Raw genomic sequence first — 27,195 nt, 5'->3', positions numbered from 1 at the left:
GGGAGCCGGCAGGGCATGGAGCTTGAGCTTGGGCGGAGCCGGCAGGGCATGGAGCTTGAGCTTGGGCAGAGCTGGCAGGGCATGGAGCTTGAGCTTGGGCGGAGCCGGCAGGGCACCAGGCTCTAGGAAGGTCTCTTGGCCTTGAAGGACGGAAGAAGCCTTCTTCCTCCTTCTCCTCCTCCTCCGTTTCCGAGAGGGTAGCACTGCAGCTTCGTCTGCCGCCTCCGGGGGCACTGCAGCCTCTTTGGCCACCACCGGGGGTGCTGCAGCTTCGTCGGCCATCACGGGAGGCACTGCAGCCCCCTTAGCTGGGGAACAACAGAAAACAGTGTCATCTGGTGGCCATCATGGGCACACCCGCTGAAGACTGACACCATTAACATTTCTTTAAAGATTTTTGCATTGTCAGTTGGGATGTATATTTTAATTTAAATACTTTTAATACTTAAAAATACTTTTAAATTATATATATATATATATAGTTTTTTACACTATTGAACATTTATTTATTTATTTATTTTATATTTAGCTGAATTATACTAAAAGGGAAAGGGAGTGCTCAAGTTTCATGAAAATAATGTTGAAATACAAACTAAATAATATGGTCCTAAAATAGGTTTTATTATTAATATTTTGATTGATTGATTGATTGAGTAAAATATAATTAAAGTTGTGCCAGCAAGCCCAGTTGAACTTGCTAAAATTACATGCTAAAAAGCACTCAAACTGAAAAAGTGGTAACCTGAAATTAAGGTTTATTGAAGTCAAAATATTATTTACCATTACTGATTCAACCTAAATTATTTTATAACAACAAAATAATTTTTTGTTGGTGGATAGATCCAGCAGAAATAGCTTCTTAAGATAACTGCAGGTTTTTACATGCAACCACAAAGTAATGACCTGGCAATCAGTTGTTCTTCGGGAAATGTTTCAATCTAGTTGGTCATGAGACATGAATTTACTTTCATCATTTGTTACAGAATAAAAGGTGCTTGTCTGTATTCATGAACTAATCACATAGCGAAACAACAATTTAATAGAGAAACTATTATTATGATTTTACTGTTATTCACTCCATTTTATCCTCATTCAGGGTTATCTTATTTCCCATTTTCATACAGTTGTGTCAACATGAGTCATTTAAAAGAAAAGCCTCTTCTTAAGAACAATCGATAGAAACGTCTCCATTCATCCTGTGTGCTGAGGTGCATGTGGTTGACTCACACTAAGGCTGGAAAATAATGACGTGAAAATTGGAAAAAGAGTCAGCCAGTGTTTGTACGCTCAATATGGAGTTACACTGGAGACCGAATGTTGCCTTCCATTTTTCAGGGTGGTGGAGAAGGGCTACTACAGCGAACGAGACGCCGCTGATGCAGTTAAACAAGTGCTGGAGGCAGTCGCGGTGAGTGTCTCACATTTCCTGTCAGAAAATGGATTTCTTATTCTGCTCTTTCTTTTGCTTTTCCTGAACTAGCAGCTTTGTGACTGCGATATACTAGTGGTCCTTAACTGGCTTTACTTCAGGACCCAGATTTTACATTGTACTTTGAGTGGCAACCCAACAAAGTTCCAAATACTTTGACAATAATATTGCCCTGAACTATATTGTGTGTAAAATTATTAACAAGACGTAGCTAAATAAGAAAACGGACTGTTTTGTAGATGCATGTACAAACACTGGGTCAAATGTTGTATTATACGCTTCTGAACATGAGAAATGCACAACCAATATCCGCATAGACATATCAAGAGGATTTCAGTATGTGTTTATTTCAAATGGTGTTTATTCTTATTAAAATGTTTCATATTTTCTTTGGTCAGTTTTTAAGGTTTCTGAGATCAGAGCATGCCATGCAACCTGTCCATGTTGGCATCTGGATAATTTGGCTAGCTTGTGCCAAGTGACAGATGATACTGTAGGATACTGTAGGGTTTGATTGGATGCACTACATTCGACCTCACCAACAAAAAATATGGCAAACATATTTTTAACCAAAAAGAGCCATGAATAACCATCATAACTAGCCGCTAAATACTGTTTACATTGACCAGACTCCACCCACAGGTAACCAAGATTATTATTGTGAACTAAAATGAAAATGATTCAAACATTTTTGCTGAATAAAATAAAGCTGAAATAAAGTAAAAATTAAGCTAAATGAAATTTATGAAATGTTGCCTTGGCAACTAACTGAATTACTAACTGGAAATAAGTTAAAACTTGAACTGTAATAAAACTAAAAATTAAAAAAAATAATAATGTAAACATTTTATGGTAAGAGTGATAAACAAAAGTGACATAAGAAAATGACTAAAATTAAATTGGGTAACACTTTAATATTGGGACCAATTTTCTATTAACTAGTTGCTTATTAGCATGCCTATTATTAACATATTGGCTGTTTATTAGTGTTTATAAAGCACATATTCTGCATGACTATATTCTACATCCTTAATACAACCAAATACCTAAACTTAACAACTACTATACTAACTATTAATTGAATTAATTTAATTTAATTAATGAAAGTTTATTGAGGCAGAAGTCATAGTTGATGGGTTGTTAATAGCGAGAATTGGACCTTCAAATAAAATGTGACCTTAAATTGAAATTAAATAATAAACGTAAAAGCTCATTCAAAATATTGCTAAAATAACTCTAATAACTAAATTTGGTAACACATAACCACACATAAATGTTGGTTAAGCATAACCACAAATTTATCCATAGATAATCAAACATACAATTTTCTTCTGGCTGATCATAAAACAGGCTTTTCACATCGCACTTAACCCTGGGTTATTGTTGTTCTAAACCCTGCTTTAAACCCCAGGCAAAGATACATTTCACACTTGTAATTTAGAAGCATTGTTAGCACCACTTTTTACCCAGAGGTTTTGAAACCCTGTTCTGGTTTATTCACCATATTCTCCTCATATAGTCCTCATATTCACATGTTTTGGACAGTTACGGAAACACTGCCTGTTGTATAAACAGCCATTTCAGTGTTTGAGAGGGAAAATGTCAAATGAATTAGAGTGACGAAGAGATTGTTTTATTCTTAACTTTATAGTCCACGCAGAGAAAACTTTACTGTCTGGAATATATAATACGAGGATACACAATGTAAACAAATCACGTGCTGCATTCGTCCAATCAATGACATGGACACTGCAAATATGCAAATAAGAATGTTAACCCAGTGTTTTGAAACAGTGTACAGTGTGAAACCTCAGTTAATGAATACCCGACATTTTTTGTTAATTTGTTATGTGTCACGGTGCGTGCGGGGAGATGAAGCGAGGACTCAAGTGCAGGAGAAATGGTTATTTATTTTAATTTAAAAAATGAAACAAAAACAAACTCAAACCACCCCGAGGGGGAAAAACAGACAGGCAGGCCTAAAGCTGCACCACATGCAGACACGAAACACACACAATGAGAAATGACGGATCAGCACAGGATGACAGACACCAGGAGAATAAATAGGAACCAAACGAGGAGGCTAACGAGGGAGACACAGGTGGAGCAACTTAAACAATAACGAGGTAACAAGATGGGAGGGGCAAGACAATAGACAGGAGAGAGCACATGGCAACAGACAACACAAGCCATGTGCTCACCGAACACAGTCATCTGGTGGCCCTCCTGGGCACACCCGCTGAAGACTGTGACAGAATGAGCAGTGTGAACCGTGAAGCAAGATAAGCTAGGATTTAATTTACCTGGGGTTTAGAAAAACCATGGGTTAACTATTTCAAGTGTGAACAGATCTTAATATACCGAATGCATTATCAGACTTTTGAAATTGCCCTTAGCAACCACTCTGAAAACCCTAGCAACCAGTGATACTGTATATGTCATGCAAATGTATTTTAGTATTTAACATTTGTGTCCATCGACCTTATATGCACATATTATATCATCAGTGAAACCATTATCAGTGAAAGCATTATTATTATTAAACCATCAAGAGAGTCCTGTTTCCAGTATGAAGTCATCATAAGTGGATCTAGATTGCATATGAAGACCACAGGAGACCATTTATTGCTTTTTTTTCTGCTGGAATGGGCAACCCATTCTACTATATCCCTTTCTCTCCTGCTCTCCCTCTCTCCTTCCCTCCCTTCCTTGTGTTTTGTTCATTAGTTCATGTATAATGAGGCTTATTTTTATCATCTACTGTATATCTTGGGCATACAGTTTCTGTTTATACTGTCATGAATCCATGTGCCTTAGTGATATAGCTGCCTGAATTAGAAAGTAGGCCTGTTCTTCATCTGTGTGAATCTATTTGAAAAGCATTTTCGTTTAAAGTGTGTTCTCCACCACACTGGCTCTCACTTCATCAAAGATGGCGGTTGCCAAGGAGATAGTAAGAAAGTGGGCAAATTTCTCATGGGCTGGATTCAGTTGGTGGGCTGCAATAAGAGAACGCCAACTCTCCAGCTCCCACCAGGGCATAAAACAGAGCAGAGGAATGTAAACGTAAACGCTGCGAGTCCCTAATGAAGTGGCCCACCTTTTCAGGGAGCGTTTTTTACCGTGTTATTGTGTCAAGAGTTTCACAGTTTCCCTCACAACAGCAGAATCTGTGTGTCTGTCACATCAAAGCCAGCTGGCTGTGTGGCATCCCTCTGGATCTGTGTTTTGTAGATTTCTGCCAGTCTGATTGGCTGGGACGTCCTCAGTGGCTTGGGACTTTGCAATATCTTTGCAGCTTTCCTTTTGAAGTCTGGAGCTCTCAGAGGTGATGTATTTTTTATTGCTGGAATTGAGAATCTTTGCTGCTGAAGTTTAAAACTAGTTGATGGCACTAAGTTGATACTACCTTCTCATGAGCCAGCATGTAACATACAGTAATACTGTTTGAAATAGTTGTTGTAGAATATTGCACGCTGTTTCACTTACTACTTAAAATCACTGTAGGCAGCACACACTTTATATTATAGACAGAGCTGGGTAGTAACTGATTAGATGTAATCTGGATTACGTAATCAGATTCCAAAAATGTTCTTGTAATTAGATTAAATTACATTTTAAAATACTTGTAATCAGACTACAGTTACTTTTTTATTGATTACATGATTACATATTATTCACACAATAGCAATAAATTATTCATAATTGATTGATTCCCCCTAATTCCTCTTTTTCATCTTTTAAATGTTCCTTTCTAAAATAGCCTACCACTTGTACACTCAGAAAATCTTGCAGTTTTGTGGACATTCACACAAAGACCAGTCACTAGTCAGGTGGCCACAGCATTTGACCACTGGGTTTACAAAAATAATTTCAGTATTAAAGGGGTTATAACATTTTTTTTTAATTATTTTAATATGTTCCTTGAGGTTTACTTATAGGCCTAATGATAATAGAAATGTTTGCACAAAAAAAAATATTTGGAAAAATAATTATTTTTAACCCGCATTCTGACCCTCTCTGTAAAACGACCTGTTTTAAGGGGCGTGTCCTTTAAGGCTGGTCAGGAATCAGCCACTGTTATGATTGGCTCATTGCACATAATTGCATAGGAAACAGTATCAACGCTAGTATCAACCAAGTCATCTTGCTATTGTATGTGAGTGTTTTGACAACATGATCAAAAAAAATAATAATAATAATGGTCATTTCCAGACAAAGCATTTACTTACAGTTTGTGATGCAGCTGCAGTCAGATATATTACCGTGTCATCTTTCAACAAATGTTTCTTTGTGAACTCTCCATGAGAGTGTGCCTCATTTACAAAACAAAATGCTCTGATCAATCTTCTGACTCGATCGGGGTGCCATTAAAATAAACTATCCACTTGTTCCTTACGCTGGGATCCTTCTGATATCTGTACAAAGACGTGAACTAGCTGTTTAAACCAAACATGTCAAAGCGAACATTCTTTCACTCAATTTGTCCTATTGATGTCAGATTCAAGTGTGTGGACTGTGTCAGAAAGCGAACGCGCATCTGTAAACTGTATCCAGTGTAGACAAGATAGCGGTAGTGATTGTAATTTCTATTCGCTTTTGAGGCAACGCAACACTCGCATTCAGCGTAATCAAGTGCCAAGCCGATAAGTGACTGAACGCCAGTGGGCGGGGCCTATGGTGAGAAGATGACTATTCGTTGATGGCAGTGTTTATGCAAATGTTTGTGCCAAGTGACGTCATCTTACACCTCAGATCCAAAACTGTTTTTGGAGCTTGATTAAATAAAGACTTTGTTTAAAATGCATTCCTCTATGCCCCGCCTTTCTGAAACGCGTCGATTTTTACAAAGCTCATCGGTCTAAAAAAGCGAGGTGTGCTTTGATTGGCCAGCTATCCAGTGCGTTGTGATTGGCTGAATACCTCAAGCGTGTTTTATGCACCAAGAGCTTGTAACACTCCAAAGAGAAAGGAAAAATTGAAATCGCATCATATGACCCCTTTCATTTTTATTTGAACTGTCACTCAGTGGGTTATTTAAGTATTACTGTGTCTTTGGAATCTTGTCTTTCAAACACATTAAAATGCACAAATTCCTTACTTACATTTAATGCAGTCATTTCCAAACGTTTTTGTTATATGAAACTCTTTTAGCTAATATATTTACTTGAAGTACCCCTTGGTTAATTTTCACATGACATGCAGGAAAACAAATAGAAATTGTTTTATTTTAATTGATGTTATTTAAAAAAAAAATATATATATATTTTTTTAGTTTTACATTTTTATGATTTAATTAATTATGAGCTTTTCATTAAATGCACGAACCTGCTGCAGTTCTTTCCCAGTTTGGGAAACCTTGACATTAATGTTCAATGCACTTCATGTTGTTAATAACAACAAATGGAATATATTTTCTTACTCTTTGTGTTTATATAACAATATGGTAGAAGATTATCTTATTTAAATCAATGTGATACACGAGTTAGGTCAAAAGTAATCTAAAAATAGTCTGATTATATGTGTAATGTAATGGATTACGTTACTAATCACAATTTTTGTCATGTAATTTGGAATCAGTAACGGACAATTGGTAAGCAACTGACTATAGAAGCCGGTTTCTGCCACATATTAAAAAATAAAAATGTTTATCTTAGAATTTTGACTTTATTTCTCACAAGTCCGAGTTTACTTTTGACTTTTTTTAGACTTTTTCTCAGAATTGCAAGTTCATAACACAATTCTGTGTTTATATCTCACAAATTTAAGTTAACATCTTGCTTTTCAGACTTTTTCTCAAAATTGTGAGTTTATATTTTCAATTCCAAATTTTCTCTCAGAATTGTGAGTTTATAATAATAAAAAAACTTTTTTTTAATCTCAGTTACGAGTTAAGTATTCTGGAAAAAAAGGACTGAATTGTGAGAGACACAATTCTTTGGAAAAAAAATGACAATTACGAAATGTTAACTTGAAACTGTGAGATATAAACTTGGAATTGCAAGAAATTAAGAAAAAATGTTTTTGACAACACATTTTTCATCTACATTATTAATCAGGATGTTAGGAGCATTTCATAAACAATGTTATAAAACTTATGGCAAGAAAAGACATAAAAAACTTTGACATTTCTAGTTAATTTTGTTTTCTGCTCATGATGAGAGCATTTTGATTATTATGTAGATTGTTTGTTTTTAGTAGATACTTATTTTAAGCTAAATATAAAATGGCCCATGACTTCAAGAGGAAAACCCTAAACCCCATACATTATCTTTTAACTGTCACATGGCCCTCTGCCAGATAGGTATCTAAATATTAAAATAATAATAGCCTGATAAAACATCTGACTTACCCTATAATATTCATATCCATTTTTTTTTTCAACTTCAGTTCAATACCCCTGTCTTAAAGGGATAATCCACCATAAAATGGAAGTTCTGCCATCATTTACTCACCCTCATGTAACGATGTCCATAATACTTTATTTTGCATTACACAAAATAAGTAATCTAGGACAATGTGGTTGGTCCACATCCACTTAAGGTAAAGATTCTGCTAGATGTCTCTTTTTGTGTTCTATGAATGAAAGATAGTAACATGAGCTTTGAACCACTTGATGGTGATTGTCATTTTTCAAACCATTAAGATTCAACAATAAGTAAGCCATTTTAGGTTCCCCTGAAACGAGCAAACACTGTGGTGCTATTAAAACATTACAGTAGTTTTTATGCATCCCGACCAGCCGTCGTGTCTAGAAAGCAACCATCCTACACAAAACTCTTACGAGATTCACGCAGAAATGAGAAAATCATCTTGGGCAAAACTGTTATTTGAAACAAGTTAAGGCTAATTCACACTTCACTGACAGACGCCAACCAACACCAACATTCACCAGATTACAGCACCTCACTTCTCACACATTCCACGACCCGACAAACTCCCAATTGTTCAGTTTGCAAAAACAAGCGATGATTATCACTAACAGGTGCCAATAGAGGTAACACATTGATCCGACAAAACCCGCCAAACTTTTCTGTAGCCATTGGTCTGTCGGTGCAATGTGAAATAGGCTTTACAAAGCCAGAAGCGTAAACTTTGAAAATCATTAATTTTGCAATTCAATTTCGAGCCACTAGTGGCACAGAAATTATACACTTCACCTTTAACTGTGTGGACCTACATAAGGAGGCTAGTTGCTAAAATAATCTTCATGGGGTGGGGACACAGATGGCAGCAGTGGCGAGCTACAGACCTCCTGCTCTTGTCAGATGAGAGGAGGAAGAGAAGGAGAGAGATGATGTACTTTATGTGTGTCAGCTCCACTGAGTTTTGAACAGGATGGAAGTATTCCCTTCGGACCCCAGCAAAAGATAACACTCCTTCATGTCACCATAATAATTGGTGTTGGGAAGCTGGCACATTGTACTGCTCCTCCTCTGAGGAATCATTCTGTGGCTCTGTTGCAAACAAACCAGTTGGAATGCTTTTACACTGGGGACTGTGGTCACTCTGCCTTTATATGGGCAGTTGTGCATACTAGTTTGACAGTTAAGAGAAGTATTTGTCAGTAAAGTTGGATTTTTCCCATGTGAATGATATATGGGAGAACATTTGAACCTGACAATCCATATTTACAGATGACAGATGTGGTGTGAGACTATAATAGGCCTTTTGGAAGCTTTATCTAAGCATGCTTAATTGCAAACCAAAGTAAATACTCCAAATAATGATAAATAAATTAGATTTTCAAACCAAAAAAAAAAAAAAAAGAAAGAATGAGTGTAATATTAGCTGCAACAATGTTGCAAAAAAGTGGCAAGGTGTTGCTGTGTAGTTGCTAGAATGTTCTGGCAGTGTTGGGGAAAGTTACTTTTAAAAGTAATGCATCACAGTATTGTGTTACTTCATAAAAAAGTAACTACTCCATAAGAAAAGTAACTAATTTGCATTAGTTACTTTTTATGGAAAGAAACAAGAAGCAAGAATGAACAAGAAGCCAAAGTTTCAAGACTGTGTACTTATTTTTAATGAGGAGAAGCAGAATAATAATTAACACTCAAATAAAAAAAAATGTATGCAAACGTAAATTGCACATAAGGCAGTTTTTGCATTAACTAAATCTATTTTGGCTATAAAATTTCTATTGTTGTTGAAATATAATCATTTACACAGTGGCTGTCATAGCTTGTTTTCATGACTTTAAACATACATTAAAAAATGTAGACCACTAACAGGTTAAGCAAAATATAACGAATATATAAACTAGTATTTAGCGAAATGCTCTTCTCTAGACTTCATTTCTCTACTGAACAAACAGGCTGTGGACACAAATAATGACTTGCCTAAGGTAAATATATACCTTGAAACACTGATTGAGCGATTACATGAGACATGAGATGTTCATTCATGTTTATTTCATGTTATAACTAGTAGTAAAGAGGAAGGGATGATCGCGTTCACTCACATTCGGTGCTACCGTTTGAACTGAGGCACCTACAGCAATCTGTCACACCACATCAAAGTTCATCAAAAAGGCATTTATTGTTTGAATATCCTGAAAAAAGTGACATAATTTGTTTCTTATAGAAAGTAACAATATATAAAACTGAAAGTTTCAAATTTTCATATCATTTGCACACGCTTCAGGAGAGTTGGGTAGAAGCTGAAGGGGTGATTTGTTTGTTTCTGTTCTCTGATTGGTGGAGAATCTCTGCAGAATCATGGGTAATGTAGTCTTTCAGCTGTTCAGTTGTTAAACAGCAAACTAAGTTGAAATATTGTTGGCTGATGGCTTTAACAAAAGCATATAGTGTATATTTACAACCTCATAGCTCAAAGTAGTTGTGTTTCAATGGTTTATATTTCACTATGAGGAAAATGAATGGGAATTTTTCTTCTGGAATTAGACGGTTGTACTTTATAGCATATATAGCTATACAGTTGCTTGCTTGTTCTGCATAGTTACAAGGAGTTTGCTTACTGACCAAGTCAAAAAAACAATTAAGTATGTCCAATAGTAATGGTGATACTTGCTTTAGCAAACAGAACTGGCTAATATATGTATTAAAACCTTCCTCACATCTTCCTCATGTTGGTTCTCTATGACGTTCATCAGTTCCCTCTGTAGCACATTTTAGATGGTGACCACGTGCTGTTTCTCTGTAACCAGGCAGACTTATGGCCCGTGCTACTCTGTTTAATGAGTTTCCGTGGTAACACTCACCAAGGCACTGGCAAGTGCATCGGGCTGATTATAAACACAGATCTGTTGTGAACGGTGGACGTTGCTCTAATTAGTGGTGTTTGCTAAGGCAAGCGTCACTTTTAGCATTGCTCTTACTGAAGAATAGCAATCTGAACAAAGTCAGTTACACTTTGGTGTAACTGGTCCATTTGTTTTATGCATATGAAATGACCTCTCACGCATAACAACAACCCAGAAATCTCTAGCAGTTTAATAGTGCTAAAAAATACTCAGAATCCTTTACTGCAAAGCAAGACTTTGACAATCACCCACAATAATCATGCCAAATATTTTGGGAAAATATTCTCAAACAATGCTGAAAGGGATAGTTCACCCAAAAAAGAAAATTCAGTCATCATTTACTCACCCTCATGTTGTTCCAAACCTGTATGAGCTTCTTTCTTCTGCATTTTGAATAATGTGGGTAACCAAACAGTTGCTAGTCCCTATTTGCTTACACAGAATGGGGAAAAAATAAATAAATACAGTGCAAATCAAAGGGGACGAGAAGCTGTTTGGTAACCCACAGTCTTCAAAATATCTTCTATGTTCAGCAGAAAAAAAAAATTATACAGGTTTGAAATGACATGAGGGTGAATAAATGATGACAGAATTTAAATTTTTGCATGAACTATCCTTTTAAGCAGTAACATTTTTTTCTGTCTGATAAGAGATTTTTGTTTTGTGTGAGATATTTTTGTTGGAGAGCTCCATATTATTCCTTGACATTTGAAACTTAGATTTAATCTAATTAATTTTTGTAATTTATTTGGCTTTCGGGTTCCACATCAGAGCCACTCATAAATATTAAGTAAAGTGACGTATTAAGTGAGGTAATAAGTTTTACTGTAAGTGTTTTTCTGCATAGTAATCAGTATATCTAATTGTACAATTTTAGAGGATTTGTATTTTGTAGCATATATATATATATATATATATATATATATATATATACACAGTCAACAACAACAGCACTTTACAATCAACAATAAAACAAATACATTTACAAACAAAGTAAACAATACAATAAACATCAAAGATGTAATAATATTGTTTGAGGAATATCAATACAGTGCTGCCTTGTAAGCATTGTAAAACGAAATTGGCCTATGAAATATATTCAGTGCAGCTTGGTCATTAATTGAATTTTGCTCATTATCAGGCCCAGATTAATCTGTTTACCAACCATAGAGGAGATTCCATTTGTCAGACTTTGTTCCATGTCTCGTGTTGTGTTTTCCTTCCCCATGTGCTCCAGGTTAATGTTTATGCCCATATTTGGTTTTTCCTGTTCCTATTCCCATTTAGTTCTATTGATCCCAGGTGTTTCCCATTAGTTTCTGTTTATATAAGGTGTGTTTTGCTTCTTGTTTCCTGTCCGCTGTCGAATGTCATTTTGTGTCCTCAGTGTCCTGTGTCTGTATTCCCAGCTTTTGTTTATTAAATCTTTGAAATTTACTTTGTTCCTCGTCTCGGGGTTTGTTCCTGTGCTCCCAGTGTGTGTGTGTCGTGACACCCATATGAATTTGAAAACTTTTTAGTTACATTTTAGGACTAGTTGGTACTAACCCATATTACTACTACACCTCCCTGAGATAAGTGGGAAACAATGTAGAGCATCTTGAGTGGTAGCACCAGGAGTAGAGGGGAGAGGGTATAGAGCAGGGGTAGGCAAGTTCGGTCCTAGAGAGCCGCAGTCCTGCAGAGTTCAGCTCCAACCCTGAAAAAAAAACACCTGCCTATAGACTTAGTAATCCTTAAGACATTGATTAGCTTATTCAGGTGTGTCTGATTAGGGTTGGAGCTGAACTCTGCAGGACTGCAGCTCTCTAGGACTGAACTTGCCTACCCCTGGTATAGAGGGAAAGAGGTCTCAACTTCATTGGGGTCATCAGGTGGGCACCCCCCTTCTTTGGTGTTTTGATGATATCAGCCCTCTACACCTCCAGAGGGCTCGTCGTCACCACCTGGGGTGTCCCAGTTGTGGCCCCCTCTGATTTCACCTCTGTTGTTATGGGGCCCAGAGGGATTCCCTCCTCCTAATCCAGAGCCATCGACTCGCTTGTTCAGCGGCACTAGAAAGGGCCTTGACAGCTTGCCATTGGGATTGGCTTTGGATTCCTAGTTCTTTTAGCAGTTTAATGACAGATCTCCTCACGATGCCCCTGCAGCCAACTTCAACTGGACAAACCTTTGTTTTCCAGCCACGTTGCTTTGCATCAACTGCCAGCTCAGAATACTTAAGGCTCTTGCATTCATAGGCCTCCTCCACCGCATCCTCCCAGGGCACAGTGAGTTCTAAGATGTACACAGTACATAATGAAGAGGACCACAACACAAAGTCTGGTCTGAGGCTGGTAACCACAATTTCAGCCGGGAAGCAGAGCATTCGATTTAAGTCGACAGAGAGCTTCCAATCACAAGCTCCTCTCAGCTGGTCAGTGTTTGGGGTCTTCACTTTGACCCCACTTTCCCCTTCTGCTACAAACTCCTTTCTCTTTGCACGATGGCCTAACAGAGGAGGTAGAGAGTTGATAGATATCCGCCTGTTCTCCAGACTCGCCACAAGACACTTCAGCACCTGGTTGTGCCTCCAGGTATACCAGCCTTGCATCAGGCTTACCTTACAGCCAACCAAGATGTGTTTCAGGTTCGCTGAGGATGAGCAAAGGGGGCATGTAGGATCTTCTCCGAACCATTGGTTAAGGTTCACTGGTGACAGCAACACATCATAAGTGGCTCGTAAAAGGAAGCTGATTTGGAATGCTTCCAGCCCCACAGCTCCTTCCAAGAGAGTTTACGCCTCTCCACTCCTTCCCATCTCATCCACTGCCCTTGCTTTACCTGTGAGATTGCTTTTGCACATCTCGTTGCTTGCTCCTGCTGGCGCACCTCAACAACCACCAATTTTCGATGCTGAAATGGGGTTGCCTTGTGCCAGAGTGGTCTACTCTCTCCAAGTCCAAAACCTCCTCTCCCTTGTTGTACATGACCAACGATGTCTCGATGCCTCAGAGATGACTTAGCCTGGTGTACTGCTGCCGCTGGAGTCCACGCCCTTCCAGTTTTAAGTGTCGGAGCTACTTGAGCTACACATGGGTCTCGGGATTCCAGCAGCGTCATTTCCAGTCTTACAAATATTAATTCCAGCCTTATAAATATTATTACACACATAATGGTGAAAGCAACACATTTTAATTAGTGTCGCTATATTGTACAGTCACGCGTGTCTGTGTTCACCTCCGATTAATAAGAGGCAACCCCCTGTGTCTACACTGTGTATGTTTGCAGTACCTGCATGAGAATGGTGTAGTGCACAGAGACCTGAAACCTGAGAACCTGCTGTACGCCACCTCAGCGCCAGATGCTCCGCTCAAAATAGGTAAGGCTGGCTTTTCATTCGCCTGACAGGGGAACAGCAGTTTAGCTAAACTTCTCTTGTTTGCATATTAACCTGCAAACAAGCAACATGATCCTGTTGTAGATATAGAGGATCATTCCCTTTCAACTTTAAAGGAAGGATAATCTCTGAGATTGTTGGTGCTTGTTCATAGAGTACGGATTTGAACAAACTCCTAATATTACGTATTAAACATCAGAATGAGATTTAATGTCAAAAACATGTCTAGGTTGAATTTCAGCACTATATTTATATATTATATATGCATATGTATTCTTACTGACCCCTGATTCTTACTGTCCCGTAATGTATGTAAATATGCTTTTAGATTATGTATTTTATTAATAATAATAATAATATAATAAATAATAAAAAGATTAAAATAAAAATATTATTGTACTTGTATTAGTGTTTATTGTAAAGGCATTACACACATATATACTGTATATACTGTATATATATATATATATATATATATATATATACACATATGTGTGTGTGTGTTAATGAGAATTGGGGTATGCATAATTATCATTACAGTTACGTTGCAATGCACAAATTTGCAATGGTTAATTTTATCTTAGCAATTTTTTATTTTTTTGCTTTAAAATATGTACTGCTCTCCACACATGTCATGAGATTCACCTAGTCATGAGACTAGACCACTAAAGAAGAGACTAGAGCCATATCTGGGGACCAGAATATCATAGAGACTTGGGCAAACACCTGGCAACCACCCAGAACACCCCATCAACTGCTTAGCGATGCGCTACTATGTCTTAGCAAGGTTTGCTTTTGCAAGAGCCATTTCAGAAAATGAAAAACTGATTTTCTTTGGTGTGATTTATCTTTACAGCGGATTTTGGTTTGTCGAAAATTGTAGATGATCAGGTAACAATGAAGACTGTGTGTGGGACTCCAGGCTATTGTGGTGAGTTTATTAAAGAGGAGTATTTTTTAACAGAGCACCATCTGTGGCCATCAGTTGCACAAAGAGAATTACAGAGAAGATGTAGTCTTTTTACTGCATTAGTGCAGCAGAGCGTCGCCTCCCCCTTTATTCTTTTCTTCTGATGTTCTGTCTTTCTCTCCCTCAGCTCCTGAGATTTTGCGGGGATGTGCCTATGGCCCTGAGGTTGACATGTGGTCTGTGGGAGTTATCACGTACATTTTGTGAGTGACACGACACTTGTCTAAAGTTATTCTTTCACAAGATGTGCTGTGCTTAGTCATTCAGTCTCTCTGTTGTATCAATCGCGAAATGCTGGTTTTGTCTCAGATCAGCCTCACTGGTGAAAAGCGTGAAGCACGTTTTGAACTTCTGGGTGTAATTCCAGGAATTGGATGTAGTTTCTTTTACAAAAACATAAAGTCTAAGAAAGTTTGACAGAAAACAAAACTAAAACTCTTTTTTTTTTAAATCTATCGTCAGTAAATGTTGTTTTAAACCCATTTCATCAATTTGTAAGGAACTGACTGGAATTTAGGTAGTTATTCACTGAAAAACTGAAAAAAAGGATAATGTTAAATAATAATAATCAGCATATTGGAATGATATCTAAAGGATTATGTGACACTAAAGAATGAAGTAATGGGTACTAAAAATTCAGTTCTGATATCACAGAAATTGCATTTTAAAATATATTCAAATAGAAAATAATTATTTAAAATGGTAGTTCAATGCCACTTTGTAGAGGTGAAGCTGATGTTAAAACTAGCACTGTTTTTTTTCTATTCTCTGTACAGGTTATGTGGTTTTGAGCCCTTTTTTGATGACAGAGGAGACCAGTACATGTTTAAACGCATCCTGAACTGTGAATATGAATTTGTCTCCCCCTGGTGGGACAATGTGTCTCTCAATGCCAAGGACCTTGTGAGTAAATCTCAATATATATAAATTCACTAATAACCCTCATGAAATCCCTAAGTATAAAAACATCACACACACACACACACACACACACACACTTACATATGTGGTTTACGGGGACTCTCCATTGGCATAATAGTTTTATACGGTACAAACTGTATTTTGTATCCCCTTACCCTACCCCTAAAGCTACCCCTTACACAAAAATTTATGCATTTTTAGATTTAAAAAAAAAGCAGGACAAAAAACAGGAAGTGTCCTCATCATGTTTACATTGTAGTAACCATGACGCTATATATGTACATCCTCATAAACCATATATACCAGAACATACACACATAGAAGAACATTTTGATGTCTTTTAAGTCCTTTTAATATCTGCTGTACATTATATTATGTTTTATACTTTAAAATAGTTCAAACGTTAAGTTCTAATTGGAGGTCTGCGTTCGCCACTGTATGAAAAACACTCACCTGTGAGAGCCCATCAGTTCAATTCTATTTCAGTAAACCAAGCCGCTACATTGCTTGGCAACAGTAAACTGCCTACAGTTATGCTAATGAACTATATAACTATGCGGAAGAATTATTTAGGCACACACACACACACATATATAAATATATAATTTTCTGCTACATGTTGTGCCTAACAACACCCCTAAACCATAGTAAAATCACTATTACTTACAAAGAGAATATTGCTATATTAGACTTTAAGGGTTCTTTAGGGACTTTTAGGGTTCCACAAAGAACCTTTCAGCAAACATGCTTTTTTGGTGATGGGAAGTTTCCATGGATGTTAAAGATTCTTAATGGAACCATAGATGCAAATAAAGACACAATATTTTAATAATGAGAAAACCCACCCTGTATTTAGCACTGACCACTTGTAATCACCAAAAACACATATTTATGGAAACAGAAAAAAGGAGGAAAGAACATTTCGTCGATCAGAAACATCCTCTGCCTGTCAGTCATTTTGCTCGTTCAGTAACGCTGATGCTGGGTTTCAAATCTATATTTGTCAGCTGAAAGTGTTACTGAAAGTCTTTTTTGGCTTCACAGGTGAAGAAACTGATTGTCCAGGATCCAAAGAAACGGCTGTCGACACAGCAGGCGCTGCAGCACCCCTGGGTCTCTGGAAAGGCTGTTAACTTCACTCATATGGACACGGCTCAGAAGAAACTCCTGGAGTTCAATGCTCGAAGAAAACTCAAGGTTTGAGGTTTTTGGCTAAATACACATTTTCATCAAGGTTTTACCCCTCAAAAGCCTACTGTATCATATTTGATACCCACATTTCTAAGGGCTCTAAATGTTTAACCTTTAGAAGTTAATGTAAGAATACATTTTATTTTGTTTTTGTGAACACTTAAGATTTCTTGATTATTCGTACAAAATTTTATTGAAAATTAATGTTAAAACGTGAGTATTAAATATGATGTGCTTCTGAGCAACATTTATTTGTACATCTCTCAATCATTACTGTATTGCATTGCATTACATGTTTTGCCCCCCACAATAAGAACTACAGGGCTTTAGTCGTAAAACTAAGAAGTATCATTTAAGACTTTTTGACGGGAGAGTGACAGCTAATACTTACATGCATTTAATGTTAGTAGTCTGCTACATTATAAATATCTCATTGATTTACATTACTAGCTTTTAGAATTTCATCTTACTTTTTGGACATACAAATATTAGCAACTGCACCAAATAGAATATTTTTTTTCTCAGTTTGGCCCACTGAGTTTTTTTTTTTCCTCCTCAATTATGAGCTCCATATTCTCCTTTATCATACTATAGGGCATACCCTTAGGGCAAGTTATTTATTTTTCATTGGCTCAAGTTAAAAAATATAGATGTGAATCATTACCCTAAATTTTTTTAATTGGATGAATGAAACATTTTTTTCAGTGTATGAGTATATGCATATGCCAGGCTTTATAGGGTTGACAATGTTAAATTTGTTCACAAGTTAAACATGTATAAAATCCTCAAAGAAATCCTCAAAGACTTTAGACCATAAACCAAAGAGAATATCCAGAATATCATAGAAATATGTACATATGACTGGGGCCAGTAAGCAACCACCCAGAATACCCTAGTAGCCACATAGAAACATATTAAAAAGACTTTAAAAAATTCAAACATAGTGCACAAGCAAGTACCACTCACACATCCTCAGAAATGTAAAAATTGAGGGGTTTTTTCAAGCTTGATGCTACTAGTGGCTTAGAATATACACGTGTCTCCTTAAAGGAATAGTTCACCCAAAAATGAAAATTAGCTGAAAGTTTACTCACCCTCAGGCCATCCAAGATGTAGATGAGTTTCTTTCTTCAGTGGAACAGATTTGAAAAATTAAGCATTATATAACTTGCTCACCAGTGGATACTCTGCAGTGAATGGGTGCCCTCAGAATGAGACAAAAGCGTCATGCATAATCCACATGACTCTAGTCCATCAATTAATGTCCTGTGAAATGAAAAGCTGCATGTTTGTAATTAACAAATTCATAGTTAAGACTTTTCAAACTTAGCTTGGAGTCCTCTATCCACAATATTGCTTTCTTCAGTGAATAAGTAATCCCGTCTGAATCAAAAGAGAAATATATCCCGATCAAGCACTGTTTACAAGCAAAAATAGCCCAGAACAGTTTTAAACAAATATGTTGGTGGATTTGGATGTGAAAGGACAACAGGGGATTGACTAGTTTACTGGAGTTGTATGTTTGCCAGAAACAATGTTTTAAAGTTAAAGCACCTTAAAGGGGTCATATGATGCGATTCTTTTTAGCAGCATCATATGACCCCTTTAATAATGGATTTATTTCTCACAAACACGCAGCTCTTTTTCTTCTCAAGACATTAATTGATGTACTGGAGTCATTTGGATTACTTGTGGATTATCATGATGTTTTTATCAGCTGTTTGGACTCTCATTCTGACGGCACCCATTCACTGTGGAGGAGCCATTGGTGAGCAAGTGATGTAATGCTAATTTTTTCCAAATCTGTTCTGATGAAGAAACAAACTCATCTACATCAGGATGAGTACATTTTCAACAAATTTCTATTTTTGTGCGAACTGTTTGTTTAACATGAATTAAAACCAAACCTTAAAGGGGTCATATGATGCTGCTAAAAAGAACATTATTTTGTGTATTTGGTGTAATGAAATGTGTTTATGCGGTTTAAGGTTCAAAAAACATTATTTTCCACATACTGTACATTGTTTCTCCTCTATGCCCCGCCTTTCTGAAACGTGTCGATTTTTACAAAGCTCATCGGTCTGAAAAAGCAAGGTGTGCTCTGATTGGCCAGCTATCCAGTGCGTTGTGATTGGCCGAATTCCTCAAGCGTGTGACGGAAATTTTACGTCCCTTACCATATTGTGATGCCTGCGGCAACCACACGTGACGACCCCGGGCTGGACTCGCGAAATATTTCCTCAGCAACCAGCACGGATCAGCTCCAGGCATGACGAAGCGATATCGTCCTCTTTTGGAAGACCAAACAAAGTAGTTTCACTTTCACAACGAAGCACACAGCGCCTTCACGACATGGCGGCGGCGGCAACAATACTACAGCGAGAATAAAAGTTGCGCCTTCTTTCTTTGCCTGAAGATGTAGGAAGAGTTGCATAACGCCGCCCAAATAGTGACGTAGACATGTGGGGGTGTGTTAGAATGAGCCGTTTTAGGTAGGTGTGGCTGACTCTAAACTTTTATAAAGAATATCTCTTTGGATTTGAGACTTTAGTCTTTGCAACTTTACAGATCTTCTTTATGCACCAAGAGCTTGTAACACTCCAAAGAGAAAGGAAAAATTGAAATCTCATCATATGACCCCTTTAACAAATAATAATCAATACAGCAAAATGTGCTTGAATATAAAAGTTATGAAATTCTAAACAATGCATGCCCCTGTGTTTATGTTTCCACAGGCAGCGGTCAAAGCGGTGGTAGCTTCAACTCGATTGGGCAGCGCAGGAAGCCATGGCAACCCAGACGGCAACAAAACCGACAGCAGTCCCTCCTCTATCAAAGAGAAGACAGCAGAGGATCAGCCAGACACTGAACAGCCTCAGATTCAGAATGAAGGCTCTTAGATCTCCACAGAGCCTCACTGGAACTCAAACTTCTTCCCTTCAAGAAAGGAACATTGCTTTTCTCAAGTGGGCCTCATAAAGGACAGAACGGATGGGCTTTGTTTGGTTCTCCTGCATGCGGACTTGTTTGTCTATAGAAACGTCCCAAATTGTGACTCAGCCAGTTGCCATACCATGCCAACATTTGATAAGTCCGTAACTTTGGATTTTGTACAGTGAATGAACATCATTGGATGGTAATGAGAAGAATCAAGTGTCTTCAGATGATCATTACATCTATGGCAGTTAATATTTATATTATCATGCTTTTTTTAGATAATTGCCAAATTATCATAGTACTTTCATGGACATATTTTGCTTTTTAGCTGTATAAATTACATTTGTGCTGCTTTTTATTGAAATCATTTTATTCGTTAAGGTTTTTTTACGTAATACTGGTCACTGGTAGAGAAAGATGTGGACATTGAACTAAACCTTTACATAAGCTTCAACTGAGAATGCCTTATCATATACCATTTTTTATAATTCATTCAAAATTAACATTTTAAAATACTACTAAACAATTTGTCTTAAACTTGGACAATAAGCATATTGTACTTTGTTTAAATAGGGATATGCAGATTTCTTCTTTACTTTCATTAAATCTGTGTTGAGAACATGATATTAGGCCTATCTCACACACACACACACACACACACACACACACACAAATTGCAATGAAAAACACTCCCTTGTGCCAAAATGTTCTTCATTTTAAGTAGACTTTTTATCATCTCATATAAAAAGTCCTGCTAATTTAGGAATTTTCCTTTAAAATAATTCAAAACTATTTGTTTTTTATCCAAATGCCTTATTGGCAATACAATTCATCTCAAAATTCAGTGCTTTACTTATGAGTCTGTGATTTAAACACACATAGAAGAACATGGAGGAGTTTTTTTAACCTATTCAATATTCTTTAAAGCATGCTTTTATTGTATGGTATGAGGGAATGCTGTTTGATAATCTGATAATCACAAGTAAGGAATGTAATGTGGATATACAGGGGTTCATGTTTTGCATGTAGGAATGTTATCTTAACTGCTGCAATTGTCTTTTTAAATGCACTGTATTTTACAAATAAAACTCACTGTATAATTAACAGTATGATATTGGAGGCCATTTGACGGTCACTTTGTACATGACACTAGTGTGTCAACTTTGTTTATCTGCTTGTTTCTTATCTAAGGACTCAAAATGCCAATAAGATAGCACTGAATATTACTTGCAGAAATAAAGAATGCAAAAAAATCACTGTTTCTGGGTCACTGCGCAAGTTCTGAATTGGTGTTATTTATTAATGATATTTACATTTACATTTAGCAGACACTTTTATCCAAAGCGACTTACAAATGAGGACAATGGAAGCAATCAAAATCAACAAAAGAGCAATGATAAGCAAGTGCTATAACAAGTCTCAGTTAGCTTAACGCAGTACACATAGCATGTTTTTTTTTTTTTAAATCATATAATAAAAAGAAAACAGACAGAATAGACAAAGAATAGAGCAAGCTAGTGTTAGAGGCCTTTTGTGCTTTTGTTAATCAGAAGTCAGGAAGTCAGAATTATAATTGTATAATAAATAAAAAGAAAACAAATAGAATGCAAAAAGATTAGAGAAGCAAGTGTTAGTTTTTTTTTCCAAAGAAAACAAGCAGTAAATAAATAGAGTGCAAGTCTAAAAGGGGCAAGTTTTTATAAAGAATAGAATTAGAATATAGAGTGCTAGAGTTAGAGGGTCAAATAAAGATGGAAGAGATGTGTTTTTAGCCAATTCTTGAAGATGCTCGGACTGGTCATTCCACCAGGAGGGAACATTTAATTTAAAAGTCCATAAAAGTGATTTTGTGCTTCTTTGAGACGTTCACTTGCAGAACGCAAGCTTCTAGAGGGCACATAAGTCTGAAGTAATGAATTTAGGTAAAGTGGTGCAGAGCCAGTGGTGGTTTTGTAGGCAAACATTAATGCCTTGAATTTAATGCGAGCAGCTACTGGTAGCCAGTGCAAATTGATAAACAGAGGTGTGACATGCATTCTTCTCAGCTCATTAAAAATTAATCTTGCAGCCGCATTCTGGATTAGTTGTAGAGGTTTGATAGAACTGGTTGGAAGACCTGCCAAGAAAGCATTGCAATAGTCCAGCCTGGACAGAACAAGAGCTTGAACAAGGAGTTGTGAAGCATATTCTGACAGAAAGGGCCTGATCTTCTTGATGTTGAATAAAGCAAATCTGTAATGATATATAGGCTATTATTATTAATTATAGGCCTATGTATATGTAGCTGGTTGATATAATACTCCCAGTGTTTTTAACCAGCATTTCTTGAAAAGGCAGAGTAAAACTATAAATTCATAAAAAATAAATATTTTTTATTTTTTATTAATAAATAATTTTGTGAAGACTTGTGAAGACTAATTATTAATTGTGAAGACTATTTTTCTATATTGTAGTTTCAATCTACAGTGGCCCCAAACATTTAAGTGCAAGTTTAAGCCCAAAGAGACTGAAATTGTCTGAGATTCATTGCAATAAAATATCAAACCATCTGTAAGCAAACGTTCTAGACTTTTTCTCAGAACTAACTTTACTTGTCTTACATTTTTAATCGGCTGTTTTTTTATGACAACCTCTCAAATTCACACAGCAAATGCTTTTTGACTTTTTTTTATTAAAACCTAACAAACTTCTTTTTTTAGAAAATTGGTGTGCTTGTGCTGTCTTAAAATAAATACCACTTGGTTTTATATTTTATTAGTGCGCTTGAATTCACACGTTTATGAATTCCACATACGTTCGGCTCCACTGTATTTCTGCATTTTGAATAATAAAAAAAAAATCCTTTAGCTACAGTAGATGGCGATGTCAACACTAACAGAAACCCCGTTCAAGAGCTACACGGGTTTACCGCCCGTCAAACACCACAGAAGAAGAAGTAGAGAGTGCTGCGCCCCCTGCCGGCAGACCGCGTCCGCGCCTGCTCCGTCTCACACACACCGCTCGATGACAGACGGGGAGGGGGAAGCGGAGAGAAGTAAGCCCCGGATCCATCTTCAAGAGAGAAAATAGGAAAGAAAGACCGCGTCCCACTTTTATTTCGTTTTTAGCGGCACCTTTCCGACTCATTTACGTTAGGGAGCCCGTGGAGGGGCTGTGTCACTGTCTGTAGGATGTCCCGACATGAAGGTAGGTGCGAAAAAAACGCCGATCGCTGCGTCGTTGCCTTGAATTGTAGGCCAGTGCTGACCCGCGGGGTTGCCATGTTTTCAATTCAAATGCACTGGGAAAGACTCATCATGGCGGCCGCCGTGAATTTTGCAACCTTTTATGTGCTTACACAGCCTCGGTAGCGCACAGGGCGTTTTCTGGGAGCCGCTTGGTGTGATATTGAGCTGGGCCTGTGTGCTAGGCCCGGCCTGCTGCGGCTCGCTCGGCCGCGGGACTGAGGGTGAGTGTGTTCCCGCAGGTAGCCCGTGGAGAGGTCAGGGCTTCGGTTGGGCCTGATTTAAGACACTTATTTTTAAAGCTTTCTGCTTTAAGTTACCCTGCTCTGCAAGAATGAGGACCGAGGGCCTGGGCTCAGCCGCTTTAGCGGTTGTGGAGCTCCGTCTGACCGCTCTGGAGCTCTTGTTAGCTTGTGTGTGTGAGCCGTCTTGAGTCATGTCATGTTTCAGGCCAGCACAAGTGAATGACTTGCACGTCTGGATTTAGCATTAGCTGGTGTCAGTGAAGCCATAGCTGTGATTGCTTACCAATCTAACTCAATTATTTCTGGAAACGCGTTTATATTTTTAGCTCCCTTTGTGAAGAAGATATTCAGTATTGAGTCAAACCAGTATGTTTGGATACAAGGAAGAGATTCATAATTTAAGTACTGGCTTGATCATGTGGCTTCAGAGACATTTTTCCTGTTAAAAGTCACTTTGGGTGCACTTAAGTGTAGTTAAAAGTCGGCAGAACCTCAGTAATACAGTAATACTTAAGAAATTAATTACGTACCACTGACATTGCGTTGAAATATCAGATTGAGTCTGTCATAGTTTGTCATTAAGTCATTACCGCTGTTTTACTATAATCTTTTGGACATAGTACCATGGTAAAACTATGTTTTTGGACACTCTACACTGGAATTTTACCATGGTATTTCCACAGTACGTTTTGTAGTGGGTCGTTTTGGGAATCTTGTCATGCTTATTGCGTTTCATCCTTTCTTTTGACCTTTATTAAAAGTCCTGTTTATATAGTGCAGTGATATATTGGATGGGAATAATACCATAATTTGTTGATATTAATGTACCATATTATTAATGATACTGCAAAGAATGCTTAAGTTAATGTCCAAAACTAATCCTAGGACATACTATTTTATATACATCTGAATTGAACCGAATTTTTAGTAACTCAATGCGGGTTATTAAAGGTATAATTTGTTTAGACATTTGTTAAGTGCTTGCTTAATGTCTTTTTCAAATCTTAGTTAGCTGCTTACCTAGACAGCATATCTGTGCATCATATGTGCCTGTGTTTACCAAATATGCTGTCTGGGTAGGCAGCTCTCTAGATTTCAAGCCGGCGGCTGTCACCTGCCTGTGAATGAAGACTGCTTACATATGCGTCTAGTTTCTCTGCAAACAGCACATGGTGCTTGAGAGTAGCTTTCAATAAGAGGATCCTAGTGCTGTGTGACACCTCAGATAATTATTGCTATAATATTTGGATTGGTGATAGTTTGGCAGCTGCTCAGCTCTTTGATTCAAGCTCAGTGGCAGAATTATTCTGACGTATGAAGAGAGGATCTGGATTCTGTAATTAATGCTTAAAGTTCGCTCAGATTGAAGGCATTTTATACAGTAGATATTTAAGATATGACTAGACAAGTCCATACTTAAGGAGTCCCCTTGGGTTATTAACACGTCAGCTGCCAAGAAATTTACAGTTTTGCCTTCTATGTAGCGATTCTTTTTACAAAGATGTCAATTTTTGTTCAGAATTGAGAAATTCTGGGTTTTATTAAGTTGTGTTGTTTTATATCATTGAACTTATTTAATCTCATACCCGAGACCAATGGTTTTGATTCAGTCATCCCACTCTCCAGCACAATATTTTGAAGCCTCTTATAAATTTCCATGATTTCTGCTGCAATTATTAAAACTCTGCTTGTTTTCAAACTTTTTTAGTAACACAAACTGAGAGAGTTTATACATTAAATTAAGAACAATTTATTCAAACGTCATGATTTCATAAGTTTCAAGCACTCTGTTCTTCAATAAAAGCTGTACTTATTGAGTAGGAAAAAATATTTTAATTTAGATAATTGACTTTAGATCTTTGACATTTAATTTAGATTAGAGTTTCATTATTTTAATATATTAATAATAATTTATTGAAATGTTTAAGTAACCACTCTTGAAAGTTTACTGAGGCCCTCTAGTGGCCCCTGGCCCTTGGTTGAGAACCACAACCCTAGATGCAATCTGAGGTCATGTCAGGCCTTATTAAAACCTTTATCCGAAAAGTTTATCCAAAAAAGTCGCTAGGTTTGTCAGTATGAATATTCTATGGAAAAAAGCTGCTAAAAGGGTCTGAAAGTTGCTAAATCTAGTGCTAAAGTCGCGCTCGTGTGTGTGAGACGCGGGAGCTGATGGCAGGGGGCGGTGGCCGCTCTCCTTACTCTGTGTATGTGGTAAGTGAACTTTCATGTACTGTAACGTAACAGTTTACCATTAGCATGCGGCTAACCATGTCCCTTTAGTGGCTTCGTAGAACACGTTATTTGTTTTCCGTGCCTTTCTGCATACGGATTCACGCTTCAGGCACACCCCCTAACCCTGCCCCCCGATGTCATCATCCATCACGATGTTTCACTGTAGACATCGTCCGATGCCAATTTGGTAGACATAGCCCAACCCTAGTGTGGACTGTCTATGGATACCAAGACACCCCTTACATTTTAAACATTTGCCAGATGCTTTTATCCAAATGTTGAATCCATTAAGTTTTGTCAGTGTAGGAATTTTCTGGGAATTGAACCCTGCCACTGCTAGCACTATGTTCAACTAGAGCAACTGGATCAACTTAACACATTGATACAGAATTGAATTTGGACAGTCAGAATGTAAATTTGGAACTGTCTGTTTTATAAATGATTAATTGAAAGTCTAAAGAGATGATGTCATGTGATTGACCTCACTTTTGCATAAAGCAAAATTTGGATGTGTGGTATGTGAGGCTGAGATAGTACTCGATGAATCTTGTCTTGTTGTGTTCAGTGCAAAGTAAATTATAAACTTGTTAGGATGCATTAGCTTGTTCCCATCAGGGTTTCTGCAGGTCCTTAAAAAGTCTTAAATTTGATTTAAAAAATCCTGCAGCTACTAGGGTTGTGACGGTGAGGAAATTTTCCAATAGCTTGTAAAAGCAGTGTGCCCATTTTACTTTCACTTTAAAATAGCGGCAATTCGGAGTAAAGCAATTGTTCGTTTGAATTTTCCCTTTTCCTTGCTTTCCTTCGCTTTTAAATAGCTTGAAAGCGCTGTGCGCATTTTACTTTCACTTTTGAGTGAGCGGCAGTTCGGCATCAATTGCTTGAATGCAACAACAAAATACACACATTTAGTCTCGTTTTTATTCGTCAACAATATTGCATTATACATTTAATTATAGTCATTGTCACATGACCAGCATTTACGTTGCGTCTCGTCTCGTTTTTGTCACGTGATAAAGGTTCGTTGACGATGATATTTAGTTATAATTTTCGTTGACGAAAGCAACACTAGCTATGCCTAATATAAAATAACAAATAACTTACATAAAGTTTAATAGGTATACAAAACTGAAAATAAGTAAACATTATATATAACCAAATAAATAAGAAAACTCTTCTTGTCAGTCAGCTCGACTCACTCTCCTCACTGGAGAAATGAAATCTGATCCGTGATGCGACTGTCGTTCGGCACTAGGGCTGGGTATCATTCAAAATTTTTCGATACCGATACCTTGACTTCGATACCGGTTCCTGAATGATACTTTTTTCGATACCAATTTTATGAAATCAATTTTAACAAGATTACATTATCTAAAAAAAAAAAACTTTGGTTTTATTT

General features: G+C 37.2%; 2 protein-coding genes across 7 annotated transcripts in view; both read left to right on the top strand.

Moving 5' to 3' along the window:
* The window catches only part of LOC107691717 (calcium/calmodulin-dependent protein kinase type IV-like), a 45,830-nt gene extending 24,491 nt beyond the window's left edge, over positions 1 to 21,339 (top strand). Inside the window, exons 6-12 of the mRNA XM_016490499.1 lie at positions 1,336 to 1,408; positions 13,965 to 14,055; positions 14,930 to 15,004; positions 15,171 to 15,246; positions 15,820 to 15,946; positions 17,009 to 17,161; positions 19,891 to 21,339. Of these exons, the coding sequence (XP_016345985.1) occupies positions 1,336 to 1,408; positions 13,965 to 14,055; positions 14,930 to 15,004; positions 15,171 to 15,246; positions 15,820 to 15,946; positions 17,009 to 17,161; positions 19,891 to 20,055 (760 nt within the window). The 3' untranslated portion in view covers positions 20,056 to 21,339. The remainder of the gene's footprint in view (positions 1 to 1,335; positions 1,409 to 13,964; positions 14,056 to 14,929; positions 15,005 to 15,170; positions 15,247 to 15,819; positions 15,947 to 17,008; positions 17,162 to 19,890) is intronic.
* A 1,613-nt stretch (positions 21,340 to 22,952) lies between these two features.
* The window catches only part of LOC107691714 (E3 ubiquitin-protein ligase KCMF1-like), a 29,997-nt gene continuing 25,754 nt past the window's right edge, over positions 22,953 to 27,195 (top strand). For 3 of the 6 annotated variants that reach the window (XR_001634563.1, XR_001634564.1, XM_016490494.1), the window contains exon 1: positions 22,953 to 23,126. Coding sequence is in view for 4 of the 6 variants with exons in the window: in XM_016490494.1 (XP_016345980.1) it covers positions 22,955 to 23,126 (172 nt within the window). In the remaining 2 variants the exon portion in view is untranslated. Of the gene's footprint in view, positions 23,279 to 23,368; positions 23,541 to 23,635; positions 23,730 to 27,195 lie in introns of those variants that run through there. The other 3 variants (XM_016490497.1, XM_016490495.1, XM_016490496.1) reach the window with 3 other exon arrangements.

This window comes from Sinocyclocheilus anshuiensis, unplaced genomic scaffold (genome assembly GCF_001515605.1).
Source record: "Sinocyclocheilus anshuiensis isolate Anshui unplaced genomic scaffold, SAMN03320099.WGS_v1.1 scaffold246, whole genome shotgun sequence".
NCBI lineage: Eukaryota > Metazoa > Chordata > Actinopteri > Cypriniformes > Cyprinidae > Sinocyclocheilus > Sinocyclocheilus anshuiensis.
This window is presented reverse-complemented; position numbering and strand designations above follow the sequence as displayed.